Genomic DNA, 20,082 nt, shown 5'->3' with positions numbered 1-20,082 from the left:
CCGGCTGTACAGGAAGGAGAAGTGGAGTGGCTTGGCTCTTTATTTGTGGAACGAAATAACTGAATAGCAAATGCATAGATAAAAAGCATAGCAGCGTGTCCTGTCCACTCCCATCAGTGTCTGAGAGAGGAGGGATATATGACCATCCCATTACTATGGTAACTAGCCACTATATTCAGAGCTGCCCGGGTGTGTTTCTTCCCCTTGCAGTGACGAGAGGGCATAGCTGACAGGGTCTACACACAAAACACACACACACACACACACGTGCGCACACACACACTACACAGCGATAGGGAGGGTCTGGAAGATGTTCCCTGCTCAATATACACGTGGCAAATACAGAGCAAGCAACACAGGGTCCAGCGTTCACACATGATGGAGTAGTGACATATAGACACTGATAAAGGGATTGAATTATGTAAAAATAGATCAACTAAAGCACAAACATAGTATTTTGCTTTCATGCATTTTTGTGTATAACTTAGGCCGAACAGAATTGAATTTAGTAATCCGGCATTCTATTTACAAAGTGTTTGTTTAGCGTCATTACTGACATGTTAACAGATACAGGTCTTGTAACACTGATTGGCTTATTAATGTAGCAAATAAACACAAAAATTACTGTGTGGCGTAGATAGCACTACGCTGTAGTTTGTGTATGGGGGGGGGGGTGTATTTGCTATTACAAATGATTTATATGATTATTATGCCCCAATTTCTACAATTCCTTAAGTTGCGCACATTAAAAGTGACAGTCGCTGCCTCTGGTTAGAAATGATTATTACATCCACGTGCAGCAGAATCCCAGCATTGCCATTTTGTCTTTTAGCAGCACCACAGATGACTCAGATAAGATTAGCGTTTACATTTCATTTGCTTTGCGACGCTCGCTTCATCATGTACTTCACATGGAGCAGTTCCTCTGAGTAGGAACTTTTAACCATTCATTTTTCAAACCATCAACACTGATATAAATATATAATATACACAAATATATTTTGCTGAATAATATACAGCTGGTGGTTGATGTTTTTTTTTTTTTTTTTTTTTGGAGAAATCACTATCTTCACTTTTAATCTGTGTCTCTTATTGATATTAGATAATTATTAGGTAAAAGGATGTCAGAACCCATGAGGGACGGTAATGTGAAGAAGTGAAGATGTTCAGGGGACCTATGATGTGATGTAGAGCGAACAGTATTTTCCACACAGCACACCTGTGCTGAGTTCAGTTTGATGCATTTACAAAAAATGTGTACATTTGCTGTTATTTAATGTGAGGATTCAGTACATATTTGAGGATGTTAAATTAGATCAGTTTACCGTATTTGTACATTTACACAATAAGTACATACTCTTACTTTTTTGTGTTTCTTTTTAAATTTTACTTCAAACATCCCAGTTAGCAATATGTTTTAGTAATCACCATTAAAAGATAAATATATGAAAATATATATAAACACGGATGTCATCATAAATGCACTGTGTTGTTGTTGGTTTTTTTTATTTCTTTTCGTTAATTTTCCTTCCTCTGTGTTCCTGAATTTCAGCTGCGTAATTTGTGGCTTATTTATGTGAACATTTCGACTTTTGTGAAACGGGGGGAAAAAAAAGAAGAGGAAAATCCGAGGAGACTTTGATGCAGTCTAGCCGGCCTGTCGGTTTGACCAGACTTAGTATGTACAGCACTGCTGACACTCCTGCCGCCTTGTTTTCAATGCAGCCATACTGCCATCTGTTGAAAGCGTATGGAACTACATCTGTATTTGCTCTTGTATTATCTGCAGAGTCTTGTTCACTCTGCCTATCATTCTTTGTTTGTGTGCAACTTGTCTTCTAATTTGGAATACGGAACTGTGATCTGTATCCTTTTACATAACAGCGTATTAACAGTGCATTGAGGGCTGCGTGTGTTTGTGTGTTAAACTGGATGTTTGGGCGGCTTTTCTACTTGAACAAACAGCTTCATGTCACTTGGTCACAGATTGATTTGTGTTTGACATTCACACAGATACAGATCAAGCATTTCACTCTGTGGTCCTCTCCTTCATACGACTAAAACACAGACTTGCTTTTCCTTTGCCACAACTGACACTGGCACTTAAACGGCCAGACTAAGAGACGTACTTTGAAAAGAAAAAAAAAATATATGAAAAGACAGAAGAGAAGAGGTGGTCACAGCTGGGAAGGAAGACAGAACGGGGGTTGAGGGTTGCAGTTTCAGCATCATTCAATCAGACAACATGCCCCTCAGCTGAAAGAGCGAGACCCTCCCCGATTCTCTCGAATTAGGGAGATTAGCGGGAAAGCGCATAATGCAGGATGATGGAATTTGTCATAATTTGCATTGTCCTGGAAAGATTCGGTTTGATAGAGCGATGCGTGGAGGGGGTTTGTCATGTCCCACGGGCAGGTCATAGAGGAAGCTTGGCAGAAATGATTTTTGCGATATGTGCATCAGTCGTAAAAACCTCACAACCAATTTGTCAAAAAATGTGAGGTCGGGACAGTTGAAGGGAGCAGGGCGTTTTGCCTAACGCAATGAAAAACCATGCCCCTCCATCACTCTCCGTCCATTGCCCAGCTCAGTGTGGCACAGTCGTCCACAGCAGCAGCATTTGAAATGTTTTATTTTATGTTTTCACTTTTTAACATCAACCTAATATTAGTTCTGTAAATATAAATAAGAACAACATGGCAATATTATACCAGAAAAAAATACACATTTGATAAAAAAAAAAATTGTTGGATTTTGTTGTTTAAAAAAAAAAAAGAATAGTTTGCTGGTGAATTTTATTCATGCCTGTTGGCATTCAGATGTGCCTCCCTGAGCATCCAGCCATCCGGCTCCCCTGACCTTGGCTACAGAGAGGCAGCCAGCTCCTGACCAGCATAAAGTTTGACCAGAGCTGACGTGACAGTGTTACTCTTCCACACAGTTCAGTGTCTATGGTGTTGGCGTGTCAAGGGCAGACGTACGGGCAGAGTTGAGGAATACACTTACACTCAGAAAAGGTGGGGGGGGTTGGGTAAAGACCTTTGTCCCCGGCTCATACTGACCACACGTACCATCAACAATGCCTCATTATAAGTGTGGGACTTGATTTTGAACGTGTCGGTGTAATAATCATGTGCAGCGACGTCGTTTTCTGTTTGATTTCTGAGTAAATGCAATTTTAAACCTCAGACAGGATTTAAAAAAGATGCCCTATACTTGCCTTTCTTTGTGCACTTCATATGGCTATTTATGTCACAGTTTAAGTAACACTGATTTTGTGTGACAGCTGAGCATACAGGGGTTAGGCTCAAACTAGAGCACAATCAGGGAGAAAAAATAGGAGATAGTGGGAGAAAAGAGGAAGGTGTGTATGTGTGTGTATATATATATATGTGTGTGTGTGTGTGTGTTTATATAAAATATATGTTTATATAAAAGGCAAATATCTCCCTCACCCTGTCAATGAAGCCTTAAATGAGAAGCCTAACATGGGAAGCGATTCTGTAGAGGAGAGAAAGGTTGTGGTTCTCCTGAAAGGTTTGTATTTGTAGAAATGAGGTGTCAGAAGAAGCAGGATTTCCTCAGGGCGCAGCACAACACGAGCCCATCTCTTATCATTTCCCACTCCCAGACGTGATCTGCTTTGAATGCACTAATGCTGAAAGAGCCCCACAGACTTGAAGCCAGTTCAAGATGAAATCACAGCGTACATCCCTGACAAACTGCCATCCACCACACGAGGCTTAAACAGTCATATCAAATCCCCGCCAAAAAAAAAAAAAAAAAAAAAAAGCAGAAATAATATATGCACTTAAATACATTCAACAAAACTTCAAACTACATTTTTTTTGATCTGCTCATTTTGAACTATTTTGAGCTATTTGCCAACCTTAAAATATTCAAGAAAGAAGAAAATTACTAAAGAGAATAGAAGCTAATGTATAAATTTGGAATTTTGTCACATGTATTTATGATGCTCCGGAAGGGATCAAAACTAAACCCAAGACTTCTCTGTTTGAAGCCAATAACACAATTTTAGAGGGCACATATTGTGTAAATGCAACATCCTGGATGTGAATCTATATGCACACATGAAAGACAAGTTTCAAAAAGTTTTAGCAATGGTGAGATTGTGGCCTGCTGCTCTTCAGATGTTCTTGTACTCTTACTGCAGACCGAGGCTGTAAACAATGCTCAATAAATGTAAGGAAATAAAAAGCATTGTCACAAATATTGGTTAGATTTTATATATAATTACTTTCTTTTTGCGTATACTACCACAAACCCTTTAGTTTGGTCACATTTGTCTTTGCATAAGAGAGAAGTCGCACCATATTAATTTAACCTATTTAACACGTTTTGTATGATCGTTTTCCTTGTTAAATTATGCATGAGGTCTCAATGGGGAGAAATGTGACCATTAGCATATCTGATAGGAGCACTGGAGCAGCTTTCCAGCTCTCTCTTGTCCTTGGAACCAGGCAGAAAAACCTGACTGTTCGTCAATATTGGGTCATTTTATCCGGGCAAGCCCAGTTCAGCTATACCGTTCCTAGGCACTGCTAATGACACTTGGAGACGTCCTCAGCAAGATGGAGGCCCAAAGGACTCCAACACCAGATATAGACTAGTGCTGTCCAGCCATCTCTTGAAACTCTCTGACAAAAACTGCAATTAGAAACACCTCAGACACACCAGTCTGAAAGGAGACACCATTAAGGCTTGATAGCGGATACAGCCTGGCCCTCCCTGAGTACATTTACATGTACTGTACGTTAGTGTTGGCAATTTAGTAGAGAAAGGCAGGTCATCTTTGGGATTGGTTACCCTTTTATGTGTCAAAGGTCAATATGGCGTGAGGAAAAATCACTGCATGAAGCAAAAAGTTTAATGAAAGCATTGCAGTTCTTGAGATTCACTGGTTTTCCTTAAGAAAGGTTTGTGTGGAATACTACTCAGGCAAGAAATAACTTGGAAGTAAATTGGCAATGTTCTCTGAGTCGCTGGGTTGTTGGTTAAAGGTATTAAATCAGGTCTGTGGTCAGTCCAAGCCAACTTGTGAATTTATTTGAACTTTTATGTGTCTGATACTACAGGTTGTCGAGGGCATAAACAGAGAGCATTAAGCTTAATTGTAGTAGTGATGAAGTCATTCGACTGTAGTTTGTGGACAGCCCGTTAAATTTATACTTTTGACGATTGTATTAATTTCTGAAGATTTTCATGCTGAACAAATATCTAAATATAAACTTTTGTTTGCCAGGGAGCTTATTTTCTGCAATTATTCCCAATCAAAGATAAAAATCTCATTAATTTTACGCAAAGGGAACCTATGGGGATGCTAACTTCCATGTTGGCCAAAAAAAGTATGTCATCCCTGCAGCAATATGTTGTTTATCATCTTTCTATCGTGACAGACGGCTTGAAATTCAATGGCCGAAATGTTTTTGTTTTACAGTTTTCAAATAATCCTAAAATTTAAAAAAAAAAATTATTCAGGAATATGAAAAAAAAATGCAAATTGATTAACAACCATGAGATATGGATAATGAATAACTGCTTTAGTAATTTTGATGATCATTATTTTTTCCAAATTAGTCATAAATAGGTAACTTATTACTTTGCTGATGAGAATGTGATTAGTAATTGTCATCCAAACAGGCAGTTACTAAAACAAAAAAACAAAATAGAACTATCGGAAAACCTTTTAATTTATGGAAGATATAATTGCACCCCGGGAGAACATACATAAACAAACATGAACAACAGTATTGGTTCTTCCTCTCTTTTCTCCATGGGCCGTTTAGACTGCTAAGGCTTGCATTTGAAAAATACTTACCTTGTTATAGAAAGTTTAATGTCATATGCAATTGTTTGACCCTTATGAATATTAAAGAATCCCATCTCTGGCCTATTAAAAATGCATGTGGCATTGTGGTTGTTGATCACGTTTAGAACGCCCATGCAAATTGGACTGTCTTCCCTGTCAGGGCCTAAGATGAATAATGTAGTTGTGTTGTATATTCAGGGACACACCATTGACAGTCAATTAACAAGTTTGATTGGTGTGTGAACTCATTCTTTTGAACTGTTAATTTTATGTAAATAGTATTCCCTCTGCCTTCTCTACTGTCTCTCCCCCAGCCAGGTTCGCCACAGAAAGATGTGCCCCCACTACCACAAAACCCCTAAATCCCCAATTCCACCTCCCACTTAGAGTAACCAGAGCAGGATCCTCAATAATTGATCATCACACACCTGCTTGGTAGAAGCTATGGGAGTCTGCCTTTAACAGTCAAGAGGCCCTATGCTAGCCCCCTTTTGATATTCAAATCAACAAATGGTAGCCACCCTTTATGAATTCAAAATGGAGCTGAACTCTTTTCATGGGGATGAGCTTGTTAAAAGATTCTGGCCACCCGTCCAACCTGATGGAGCCCATCTTTGTTGGAGTGGATGTGATGGCATTTGATGGCTCATAAATGGAATGCCAGTGACAATTTGTTGTTGATGTCTGGGAGTCTGGCTTTTATGTTAGGCAGACATAGTAATGCGGTCCCTCCGGCAGATTGTGCTTGCAGGTAAGTGATCCGGTGATTGATCCAACGAGTAAGCAGCGAGGGCCTCATCCTCTAATTCCCTTTCTTCCACGCATCCCTCTCCCTCATCTTTCCTCCATCTCTTGTCTCCTCTACTGTCCCAGTAATTTGGAGCAGCAGAGATGTAAGCACAAGTTGACAAGTGAATCCAAGTGCCGGGATTCACGGCAAACTCATGTGATTATGGAAATAGCCATGACCAGGTTTGCCCTCTAGCTAAACAGTTGCGTGGCTACAGTCCTGTTCTGGCAGTATCCAATAAAAGATTAATTTACTACACTTCAAAAAGAGGGAAATATTCTGGGCTGTTTTTTTTTTCTCTTTTGATAAAGTTTCACCATGTGCTACTGCCATCATCAAAGGCTTTGGAGAAGCAAAGTGAGCACGTTTGTTTGACATGCTTGAGAGAAGTATTGGTGACACAGTTTTCAATCTTATGTTGCACTCACAGTTTACTGAAAGTTGCACCCTGACCTTTCATTTATTTGTAGAACTGCATGCATGACTCCATGGCTCCACCTCCAAACTATTTTTGCGTAGGCGTTTTCCCTTCCTGTCGACCGTCCGCAAAGACGAACCATCGAGTTACAAGTTTGAGAAACTCTTGTCTGATATACAGAACCTTCATTGAAGGATGCTGTCAAGCAGAGTTTACTGTTTACTTATCAGAAACACCAATGGTGTAGTGATGGAAGAATAAATCACACCACTCATTTGCAGAGGGAGAAAGACTAGCACACATAGAGACTCTCATGTCCTCATCCAAGTACAATATCGCTCCTATATTTTGAGAATTTTTTTGTTTGCTCGGGGTCAGGAATCGGCAGATGCCATTTCCCATATTGGATTGCAAAACTGTAGGTTGGCTGCTTGGTTAAAGCCTGATTATGTGGTCAAAAGCATCGTACATCTGAGATGTATGCCAGATGTGGTCATGTACTTGTTTCATGCTTGTGCATGTTCAACTCTATTGCACTGAAGCCCACCTATGAGAGTTGTGCCAGGGCCAAGAATGCGTACCATACCTGGTTTTGGCACGGGGCGATCGTACTTGTCGAATGAACCAGAATTTTGAGGACAAGCATGCTTGGGCAAGGTACGGACTGCTCAGTGTGTCTGAGTGTCTGGTCTACTTTTACTCTTGTAATCTTACAGTGAAATATCCTGGCTCTCTATCTTCTCCTGTTAGGTAAAGGACCTTCTCTTACATTGGGTATCAATAGATTCAGATCTCCTTGATCCTCCTCCATTTGCTCCAGGCTCCCTGCATAGGCCAGCAATTACCAACATGTCAGCAGCATATATTTGCATTGACCAGCAGCTAGTGTCCCGCACAAATGCCATCCAGCCTCAAAAGCCTCACTGCTGAGCTACAGGGTCTCTAAAGACCTGACCTCTTTAATGCCACTCTACATCCTTGCTCGTCTCTCTGCATTAAACAGATAGATTTTTCCAGGTTTCATTATGCAGGAAGCAGTATTCTAACAGAGCTACTTATCAGAGAATTTAACTTATTATCACATGGTTAATTATGCTTATAAATAACAATGGTGTCAGTGAGATATATTGACGGGCTTCTCGCTGAATACCTGCTTGTTTTAGAACTGTGAAATGAGAACTGTTGGTGACAAGATGCAGAAAAATGAGGCAGTGGACCTTGTTAATGAATGCACTGCTACTCAAACATGCTCTTATAATTAATGTTAATTTGATTATGGCACCTCCCTGATTAATATTGTTCTTTTTTTCTATAAAACTCATTATGAAGTTCTGAAGACTTGTTTCTTACTTCTAGTTTTATGGCTGAAGAAGATGTCTGCGCTCGTAACTGTGTAACAAATCAATCTTAACTTTCCTCTTCCATTTTGGTTGTGAAAATGTATCTGAGCATGACAAGAATTTAGCTTTTAGTTCGAAAGAAACATTCCATCCCTTCAAAGGTTTCCCCATCATCTCGAAGACGTTCAGTGAATAGAAACAAAGTACCAGTAGTTGCAGTATTCCAACCCCAACCGTCCATCACAACCTTCGCTAACGCCTAATAACTCTCAAATCCAGCTCCAATTTTTTCTGTCTCAACTTTTTAATCTGACTGTAAATAATAATACGAGGAGGCCTTGGCCTGGATGTCTGCAGGCTACACTGAGGGAAGCCCCCAAATTTTGTCATTGTTCATAACTACCGGGTTCCAAGATTTCAGATAATAAATTACTGTAGGAGAGAGAGCATGTGTTTGAATGAATGGAAACAATTCAAAATAAGTCTTAGATTTGGGTGCAAGAGCAACAAAGCCAGTTTGTCTGTATTTCACTTTTCAACATGCCAGGACTGACTGACCGTTTTTGTTTTTTTTTTAATTCTCTTACATAGGTAGATGATTTGGCGTTCTGTGCGGGCCAAATTGCCTTAATCCCCTGTACCATGCAGTTGGTGAAGGCTGGCACCAGGACGCAGGCGAAGATGTCTTTCAGCTATGTGAAGAAGGTTCTGGATGCTGTGATCAGCCGCTTGACTCTGGCTCATGTGGTCCAGGCCCACTGCTACACCACAAGAAGCCAAGACATCTTGATCGTCAGGGCTGTCTGGGAGAGCATGCTGAAGGCCGCAGAGGAAGAGAAGGTCAGACACTATGGATTGACGTTTGTTTGGAAGGTATATGCCAGTGTTTGGCTGCTTTGTGATGGATATAGAGGAAATATTGATTATCCTTTCTAATATGATTTTATCCACACATGGGATGAGCACATGTTTTATGAATTAAAAGACAGTTGAATCCACATATCCATGAATAAGTCAACTCATAGAAACTTGATTTTTTTTTTGTCTTTATAGAGGCCTTTCAGAATTGTGTTTTATATTTGTGAAAGGGGAAGTTCCTTGCCCCTCTCTGCACCCCCTGAGACCCGAGCCGCTGTGACTGATATTTACCAGTGAGTGCGCTCATGAAAAGTTGATGATGTGGGAAACGCTGGTGTCTTTGATAATGTGAAGCTTGGCACAGAAGCAGATGTCTTCCTCAGAGCCTCCCTAATCCTTTGCCCCCACACACCATTTTGGAGTGCCGTTCAACTCTCAGAGCAGCTTATCCCCCCGCTCGCCACCTCCCCTCCATCCATCCCTCCATTCCACCGCCCCGGCTTACAACTCTTGCTCCATGCATCTAATAGGAGCACCAGTCTCCCCTGGCAGCCTTTCTCCTCCCACAGTAATCTGTCTAGCCATGGGAATAGGCCCTGAGGGACAGAGGCGGGAACCCACCTCCAACATGTGGCTCTGCGCAGCAGCACACAGAGGATGTCAACTTTGTTTATATTTAAGTCTAGATGTACTCCTCGCCAACAAAACTGGAAGCGCTCAAACGTTAGGTTGCACATAAACCATGGTTCAGCATATCGGTGATTGTTAAAAAAAAATTTTTTTTGCATTATTGTTCTTCAAAGTGGAATAGAAGTGCTAAAATCTTCATTTTAGAATGCAGATTGAGTCACACAGGGAAGGTTCTAGGTCAGAGAGGTTGGCAACATTTCCATCTGTTGTGCTTCACTGTGATGTCTCAGAGCAATCAGAAATTTTCAGTCAGATGACCCAAGGAGTTTCATTTCCAGCAGATTCCCTACTTAGGTGCCGCTAACTGACAGCTCAGCGCATGTCACCTGTAATCAGGTGAGCTGTTCCCATAAGAATAGAGATGGCGGGTTACTAACCTGACCTCCATGCTTGTGAGGCAGATCATCTCAGTGTGACTCTCCAGCTTGGCCCCTACTTCAAGTGCTGATGTGTACCGCGCAACAGAAGAAAGATAAGGAGACAATTGGGAAAAGGGGGGGGCTGATTCATCCCAAACTAGTTGAAATACTCTCTCCCTTGGGTGGGGATTATACAAAGCACCGGTGCTCATTTGAACTGACTGTAATTAGAATCTTTAACTCAGGTCAAACACAGATAACACAGCTCCCACCGAGAGTAGGAATGACTCGCCTTTCCACCAGCTGGTTTTTAACAGAGAATCTGGACTCTCTTCCAGCTAGATTTCACAGGTGATCCTTCAAATATAGCAAACAATTCTACTGCACAAAATTAGTGTCATATTACAAGTTGGAAGGTGAATAAACGAACTGCGATGCAACTGTGAATGTAATCGGGGCACACCTGCAAAAGAGAGTATTGCTCTCAGTGACCTGACAACCTTTCAAAGGTTTAAAAAAAATGTAAAAACCTTTATTATAGATGTGTAACAGAAATGGAAGTACAACAGGAAAAAAACACGAGAATATACATAAAAAAACAAACAAAAACATGGTTGTGTGATACAGTAATTAGAAGTCATATATTTGTTCCAAAAAAACTGAAAATAATTGCCGTAACAACGTTGAATTACTTTTGTGATTTATTCAACCAGTTCAAAAAAATAGAAAATAAAATGTAAAAAAAAAAAAAAGGTCCGGTGACATAAATATATTGAAAAAAAAGTGTTATACGAATTTGTCATAGATTAAAATATGTGTGCTTCTGGGGAATTGAATACATACATGGATTTTATTCATCATTTGTTATTAAGGGTCACCAGAGATTAATGTTTTGCCATTCATATTTTTTCACATCACAGCTAACATTTGTATCCAAAAATAAAAACGTCGTCTTTCCGGTATGTACTGCATATTCAAACACAGGATCTATAAAGAGTGGATTTATGATAGAAACACTCGTAGCTGGCCCATCTGTGAAGCCACAGGGTGATGCTGTTGTTGTTGTTGTTGTTGTTGTTATGCGTTGATAATTTCTCTAATCAGGTGGATGAAGGAGTTCACAAGGTTAATTGGGAGCATATTGGAGTCGCTACAAGTGTAAAATTGTATTTACGGTGCATTAAATGACAAAGGGGTTGTTTTTCTGCATGTGCGAGTGTGTGTGTGTGTGTGTGTGTGTGTGTGTGTGTGTGTTTGTCTGTTTGTCTGTCTGTGTGTGTTTGTCTGTCTGTGTGTGTGTGTGTGTGTGTGTGTGTGTGTGTGTGTGTGTGTCTCTCACTCTCTCTCTCTCTCTACAGACGGTTTGATTAGCAGATGCTGATGTGATAACTCATGACATGGTAAACAGACCTGCAGTAACTGGTATTGAAAACATGTCAACACGTAAAACATAACAAGTTTAAATACTTTAGGTTCGAAGGGGAAAAAAAACCCCAAAAATATTATTGCTTGTAGAAATGATTTTTAAAGATATTTCATTGTTATTTGAAGAGTAAGAAATTGAATATTGTAATGAATTTGTAAGATTGTGTAAAACTTAAACACAACCTCTCCGCTGCTTGGCCTCGTGCCTGTAAACTTTTAGCGACATGTCCTTGTGAGTTCCTTTCGCACAAACACTGAGATGAGCTGGCGAGAGCTGGTGCGACTGAGTGTAGGGGTGTATGAGAGGGATATTATAGTAGACTGACAGCACTACAGCAAGCGCTGAGACATAGAGCCACATGCTGAAGGCGTCCCGCTGGGCAGGAAATGTAGGGGAACTGGCTAAGCAGTGCAGTCCCATCAGCTCCCTGCTGTTCCCAGCCTTTACACCACTTCCTTATTACCGTGTTTACCGTTCAGCTTTCACGCCTCTCGGCCCTCCAACCCACCGCACGGTCCAGGCTCATGGACGCAAGTTAGTGGGAGGAAAGTGAAAAGGAAAGGAAAACAAACATGAGGAGAGGCAGGTCACACCCCATCAGCGTGGAGAGCTGAGCGCAGCAGATCCAGACTTCATGGATTTACCTGCTGCCTGAGAAGGGAATGGCTGTATGCCCTGGAACTGAAGTAGGATGAAGTAATGAGATGGATTGTGTTAAGTGGCTGGTGTAGAGCGGAAAAGAGTACCCTACACACACACACACACACACACACACACACACACACACACACACACACACACATACACTCCGCCACCTGCCTGGCCTCCCAACTTGCCATTCTGGCACTCAGATCTTCCATATATCAACATTTGTATTTTATAGGATTAATTTAATAAATGATCTGTGGTCCGGTTGGGATGTCGGCCAACTTTCCCCGTCTCACTCCTTCAGCAGGGAACCACACACACTAATGCAGCTGCGAAGTCTGGACACACACACAGTAATGCACTTTTAGCAGATTTAGTTCTACAGAAGTGCTGAACAAACTTCCGCACTAATGTAACATTTTGCTGGATACATTAATAAAGAAACAACTGATGTGAGCTTGTACGACAGCATTGGGGGAAAAAAAAAGTTGTGCCAGCGGCTGGAGCAGAATCCCCCTGATCTGCTCGTGGATGGGTGGTTGGGTATAGTGCCTCAGCATTCAAGGCCTGCAGGGTGGCCTTTAAGCCTGGCTGAGCAAGACCTCCCTGTCCTGTCACTTCTCTCCCCTGCTCCCACTCTGTTCCATGTTCAATCACTATTGACAAGTGCAGTCCCCTCCAGGAGAATACCTAGTCTGCGCCAGAAGTGCTAATATAACATTTATCAAACCATAGGACACGTATGTGTGCTGTCACTTTGTCTGACATGCTAAGAGGTCCATGCTGACACGGCTATTGTTCTCACTCTTCTGATTTTGATCACTACAAGCTAGGCTCTCATGGTAAAGAAACCTAGCACACACTCTCATTCAGGACGCTTGAGCTTTGATGTTTTTTTTGTCCTGTTTTTCTGTTGTTGTTTTTTTAACTGGTAAGGGGTGAGCTGTTGATGCACTATTAAGTGTTTGCTAAAGTTTAATCTGAAGGTAAGTGCTGCTTCGGTAGATCTGGAGGATTGGGTCATGGCGTCTGTGTCTGTTGAAAGGACAAAGAGGTGGTCGTCTGCTCTTGTAGATGTTGCTCTTCTTTTTTTCTTTTTTGTGAGTGAATACCAAACTAAAATGTGAGTAACATGTTATTATTCTGCACTTACGAAGTGGGCTGTAAGTGGATGAAAATTGATCTAGCAAATTGAAAAGGGGGTTAAGTGTTTTTGCCCTATCGACTCCGACTGAAATGGCGGTTATATAAAACACTCATTTCTGTCCCATTAGCAGATGAAGCCACAGCCAAGTATTATTAGAGGGCCACATTGTAGCACTGCCCCAAGACATTTTGTTACTGTTAATGGCCCTCAGTCCAGTGGAGGAAAAAAAAAAAGAAAGAAAGAAATTAAAGACATTTTGGCTCTGGAGATAAAAGTGAGACAGTTTTCCACTAAGTGTGTGTGTGTGTGTGTGTGTGTGTGTGTGTGTGTGTGTGTGTGTGTGTGTGTGGATGCTGCCTGCAACATGTTGTGAATAATCTTCCTAAAAAAGGTGAAAAGTCATCGTAGATAAGACCTGTCATGTTAGCAGTACAGCTCAGAATGAATGCTTTTTGGGGGGCATTTTATTCAGCTTAAAGCACTATGGATTCTTTATTTTTTTTCAATTGTTTGTGGACTATCATTACCAAGGGTCACCAGACAAAGTCGTGTTAATTGATAGCCTGTCATGCTGTCAAGTGAAGAGCCTTTCTTCGTGTGTGTGTGTGTGTGTGGAAGAATTTTCCTGCTTTACCGTAATCTTCATGGGTGATGGGTACTATTTGGATCAAAGCAAGAGGGCCATGCATTAGATTGTGTGTATAATTTTCCAACCAGCTTATTTGAATATCATCTTTCTACGTTACAGGGGCCTGAGATCAAACCTCCTCCATTATCCGTCGTCGTGGTACCTGCTTTACCCAAAGGTGCAGCTGTCGAGCTTCATGTAACAGCTATACAGGATGAACCCAGCGAAAGGACTTCCTGTCACATGACAAAAAAGTTGAAGTGCGGATACATAGAGTGCCAGACTGTCATGTCGGCTGACAGCGGCAGTGCTTCGATCTCCCTTGACCTGGCTGTGTCGGGTCACGAAGGCCGCCAGGGCACCGATGACATGAAGGACGCTACGGAGGGAATCGGCACGATGTTAAAAGAAGCCATTAAGAAGGAGAAGACGGAGGCTGAGCTGGTGCCACTGTGTGCCAGGGTGTTCTACAAATGGGACCACCCACTGGCACAACAGATAGTTGAAGGTATGTTGCTTTTATTCAACACTCCTCAGGATTTAACGTTGTGTACGTTGTCCACAGGTGCGCACGGAGCCTTAAAAGGGTTTATATCCAACGGTTTAAATATTAAATCCTTAAATAATCTTAGATTTGACTTTGAGTTCTTAATTGCCACAAACATGTCATCCATATTTTGATTCATTTTAATCACAATGGCTATGTTCACACGTGTCCAAAAACGCTACTTCTAATCAGATTGACAGGTTAGTCAGATTCAAAATGTCTCATGTAACCACCTGAGCCAATCCGATTTTAAAATTTCGACTGGACTGAAAGAGGTAGTCTACACCAATTGGTAATCCGCTTCATGCCGCACATCAACAGCTGAGAAGAGATGATTTGGTTGACGGAGTGGTTTATTCGCTCTGCGCATGCCTCGTATGTGTGAGTATACATCATATGACGTTCATGGGGAAAGTTTTAGTCTCTCATCCGTAAACCCGGTGAGCTCTACTGTCTCCCACTACTGCTTGCTACGAACTTTCATCCACTGGCTGCGCGTTTTTAGCGGAGGACGGGCCAAGCTGATCTTCGTACATTCATCTTCTTTTTCTCCTGGCCAAATATCTCTTTAGGACAATCATCCGTCAAGAGCGTAGCGCTGCCTAATGAGACCACAACACATTAACAGGCGTCCCCAACACAACATGACATGGATCCACTTTTACAGAGGTAAAGACGCAAAGATGAGCAGGAGAGGCCTTTAACGTATGTCAAAGCAACGATATAATCTGTTTCACCATGTAGACGCAGATTGAGTGTGGATGGCTTTACTCAGCGTCCATGTATACAAATCGAATCAGATTATTTAATACGATTACTTCAATCGGATTGAGGAAAAATATTCACGTAAACACAGCTATTGAGCCAAGCCTCTCTGTGTCAAAGTCTCAATTTTTGATGTCATAAATCTTTCAAGCTCCCACTGAACCTTAAATTCAGGTTTATCGAAAATGTAGATAAACTTACTCTGACAAATACAGTCCTACTTAAAACCATACAGTTTCTACTTACATTTACACCTACCAGTGATTGAATAATAAAATCAGGCTCTTGTTTTTGTTGTTGATTAAAATACAGAACAACATTTTTGGATTTTTTAAAGTCTCTTTACAAAGGGAGTTTGAAGTGACACTGGTTAAGTGAAGGTATTCTAGGAAGTAGAATCTCCAGAGAATTTGTACTTCTTCCCGTGTTTAATTATTGTGTGCAGTTTGTTGTGTCTGCTCTGTGTACAGTAAGCCAAGCAGCTGGCACGGTCTTTTGTCATCATTATACTTTTATATGCTGCTATCTCCTGCTCCCAGGATTGTAGGTTCTCATCAAGGCAAATGTGGAACGGTATTTGTTTTGTCCTGAGAGATGTTCTCTCTCAGGGAAAAGGGCGACAAGCACATCGATCACACACAGCCTCAGCTGTCAAGTCATCTCAGAGGCAGTCAATTAACATTTCTCCATCCAAACCAGCCGTCTCACTGTCAGATTTAGCGCTGAAATACCGCATCTCTGTGACCGTATGGAACTATGGTTGATTTATTTACATACATCTACTTCTCATGTATTTATCAGTGTCATTATTTACCACCAGCTAGGCGTGACTAGTGGAGCCGATTCTTAATGGATAGGACATGATCTGCTGCTCCTTCGGTCCGGCGTCCAAAATCAAAATGTCACATTTCTTTAGGCCCTCTGGTTAAGAGACTATTTTTAGTTATTAAAAAAAAAACAACAACATTACACATCAGCTGTCAGAGAATCTCACCATGAACAGACGATCATGAACAGAACTTGAGTTTGCTCCAGTTATGACTCCAAAAAGAGAGTCAGTAGTTCAGCAGCATCCACCAAGTTCGTGACCCAGGCCTCCAGCTATGTGGTGTCAGCAGTGAGTCCGAAAGTCGGATCCAGAAACATCAGAGCAGATTTAAAAGCAGGTATTACTCTGGTACACTGACCACATACTGGCAATCTCAAAGTTTATGTTTCCGCCCGGGAAATAAAAAGGAAATAAATAAAAGCTTGATGACAAGAGAGCAGAAATGACATTAACTTAGACTCAAAAACTCCACCTTTGCAGCAAACACATGATCTAATCTTCCTACAGCGCCTCAGATGACGTTGGACACATAATTTTCTATTACAAAGAGAAGGTAGTGCTGTAGACATTACAAATAGATGCCTAATACACTCTAACTGGCTACCTTATTGGAACACCTGTGCAATGTAGCACAATCCAACACCTCTGCCATGATTTCTGCTTGATGAATTGCATGATTTTTTCCGTTTTTTTCATCATTGTCAGAAATGGAATCGTCCAGGTTGTAGTCGTAGGTGGCGTTACGCTGAAGTGCGTTATTTCTAAATTTGCTGTCCCTCAGGATTATGTATATTAAAAGGGTGACCACAATATTAGAAACACCTCTCAATATTACGCCGCACGGTACAACCTCACCTCTGACCGTGCAAATCAACACTCAACATTATTGGCAGAATTTATTACAGAGCCGTTTGATTGGTCTCATTTTCTCGGTATAAACTGTATTAACCGGAGCAAAGTCCAGCGACATCTTCACCTTCAAAGGGTCTTTGATTATGGCCTCCGCACACCACTTCCCCAAAACCATTTACTGACTCATCATTGAGCTGGAATCTGTTACCTTACCCTGCACGCACACAACTGACCCCCTGGAGCCCACCCATGGGCGTTTTTATGGGTCACAGCCTGTGCTCATTGGGTGATGAATCCTAAAAGTCAAAGGAGGAAATGTAACACCTCTGGCGTTAGCAGTCACAGCCTCGCAACTGCTGACAGACAACACTAGATCCCCTCCACACACACACACATCACCCCCCCCCCTCATTTTTTTGCGTTAGGATTCACAGCTGATAGACATGACATATGCTCCAAATGAAACCTTTAAACATCTTGTCTCAACTTGTTACTTCTGATCGACAGCCTCTCTGGACGAAAGGCCCCTGCATCGAAAAGGTTAACGTTAAGAAGGCAAGAATTAGCTTATTTCACATTTTAAAGAAGAAAAATAAAAAGTATGCTGTTTTATTATTTTTCATTACTTTAGAGTGTATGTATCAGAATGAAAGTTCCAAATATTCCGTACTTGAATCCTTACACTATGTTTGAAGCTCCCGTCAACACACCCAGCCCCTCAGCCATATTGTCCTCGCACTAAATGAACAAATTAACAAATCAACACTTGCTAATCACCACCTTGTTTACCCGTTAATTTAACCAGTTTGAAAGTCAGTCTAGCACAAGTAAAAATCACTGGCTTTGAGCCTTTCTCACGATGTAAAAGCCCCACGAGCCTAGCAGGTATCAGCAATTTCCCCACTCACACACCTTCTATTCACTGAGGCAGACAATATTTGTATATTAATCAGTTTAAACATAAATGCTTGATGTTTAGCATCAAGATCAGCCTCTTCAGGTCTCTGTGTATTCACTGTGAAGCAGAATAATAGCTGGTTCTCTTGGGTACAGGGGTTAGTTCCATCCCATTGCTAATGTGATGGCTTTTTGATTCTTACATCGTTTCTCTCTACTGGGCCTCTCATCGTCAGGACTGGTGCAGAACCGCGTGTCCTCACCTCTTTTCACTCACAAAGGCAAAAACCGCACAATTGCGCGGTCACTCATGTCACCTTTACCACCCCCCACCCCCCGCCTCGTTTTATGCATAAGTGGGCATTCGCGTGTGTGTGCCGACTCAAAGAGAGGATGTAATTATTTCCTTTCTGTTAGTACAAAGATTAAAACATCCCGACATAAAACAGGCTTAGCGTGCAAAGTGTTTTGGAGGGTGTGTTTCTTCTCTTAATAAAAAATCATCCCCTTGTCTGTGATCTGCCTCGCTCTTTCGGTTGTCAGCCAGCCATCTCCAGAGGACCCTGCTTCCCAGGGAGCACCGCATGCTCTGATAACACATATTTAGTCTGTTAATGCCCTCCAAAAAGAAAAAAAAAAAAAGGAAAAAGCCCTGTGTTCAGTGGGGGCATTTTAAGCTGTAGTGCATATTATCTAATTAGGGTGTGTGGGCTCTTTGTAAGGATGTTTGGCATGCTGTGCGTGCTTCAAATGAAAGAGAATGAGGCTTATTAAATAGTTCAGAACTGCCCTTGTAACTCCTTTGTTCAAAATTCAGCTTCTACTTGTGCACATCAATGTCAGATAGTACTGCAGTACTTGTGGGTGTTCAAGGTAGAGTCCGAAGTACGGTTCATTGCGGCTTCGAGATAAAACATTCACGCAAATTGGTCCCCTCCTTCTGGACTCGATGGCGTTGACACCATGAACACCCTCAACCAGCCATAAAACACCGGCGAAGACGAGCTAAATGGCAGCTAGCACTCAAAAACCACCATGGTTTTGACCTACCTGTCCAGCAGAAAAGAGCCCAACTCCGCCTCTCCTTCAGTGCTTGAAAGCAGCCAAACCAAGCTCCACTCTTGTTCTGTAACCAGTTTAAACCACTGGTGGTTTGGCCTTAGTAGGGCTGTTATTTCCTTTTCTTCACTGCTACTTGCGCGTCCACCATTTTCCCAGGAATTTCGTGTTGTCGCTGTGTTTTATCCATACTCAACCTCACCTGCTCACTGTCAGTGGTGGTGGTCTAAGTCTAAATATTGTTTTTAAGGAAAACTGTAAGCTACAGACTCTACCTTTAATAGAATAATTAGTTCGGGTGTGTCCAATGAGGACATGTCCTCAGAAGCTACATTTGGACATGCAATATTTTGCTGGACCAATGCCATTTTGAATAAGCGTTTGTAAAACGTCATCGCACAATTGTGTCACAGCCCACCCCTACAGGCGTGCCTTTTCCGCCGCACAAACTCCTATTCAGCATGCTGATAAATCAGAAGAAATGGGCCAGGACAGACAACCATAAGACAGAAACACTTGTGACCAATTAGTGCACGGAGAGCAAGAGGGAAAAGGGCAACATCCCAGTGGGCCACTGCTAAATAGAATGGCTGTCATCAAGACCATGCTCCGAGACGTTCAGTGAATTCTCACATGTCCACTGTCCGTCTGTGGTCCGACCACACATGTTCTTGTAAAGCTGATGGACGGTCCCAGCACAGCCTCCTGACATCGCAGCGCAACAGGAGCAGAGGATCCATTCCAGTTGAGCCCCACCCCCCGCCACCCTCCCCAATAACAATTGTCCAAAAGGGCATGACAGCATCCCCTGCTCGTAAATGGCTCTGTGTGCCAGTGTGTGTGTGTGTGTGGGGGGGGGGGGGTTCCAAAGGATAACATTCTGCCAAGGATTTAAGAATGTCAATAATTTGTAAATAGGAATGTTTTGATCTGGTCAAAGGGTTAAGTGCCGCCTCAGTTCTAGGAGAGCCCCACAGGGAGAGCCACAGTATGTTGTCC

The 20,082-nt window shown here is 41.8% G+C and overlaps 1 protein-coding gene across 1 annotated transcript in view; it reads left to right on the top strand.

Annotated features, from left to right (window-relative positions):
* Nucleotides 1–20,082, top strand: part of dph6 (diphthamine biosynthesis 6) — a 59,331-nt gene that overhangs the window by 37,930 nt on the left and 1,319 nt on the right. The window contains exons 13-14 of the mRNA XM_086183074.1: nt 8,970–9,218; nt 14,255–14,642. Coding sequence (XP_086039200.1) covers nt 8,970–9,218; nt 14,255–14,642 — 637 coding nt within the window. The remainder of the gene's footprint in view (nt 1–8,969; nt 9,219–14,254; nt 14,643–20,082) is intronic.

Source organism: Aulostomus chinensis, chromosome 17, assembly GCF_037954235.1.
Source record: "Aulostomus chinensis isolate RoL2024-O1b breed Wild chromosome 17, RoL_Achi_v1.0, whole genome shotgun sequence".
NCBI lineage: Eukaryota > Metazoa > Chordata > Actinopteri > Syngnathiformes > Aulostomidae > Aulostomus > Aulostomus chinensis.
The sequence above is the reverse complement of the archived record's forward strand: the minus strand, read 5'-3'. Positions and strand labels throughout refer to the sequence as shown.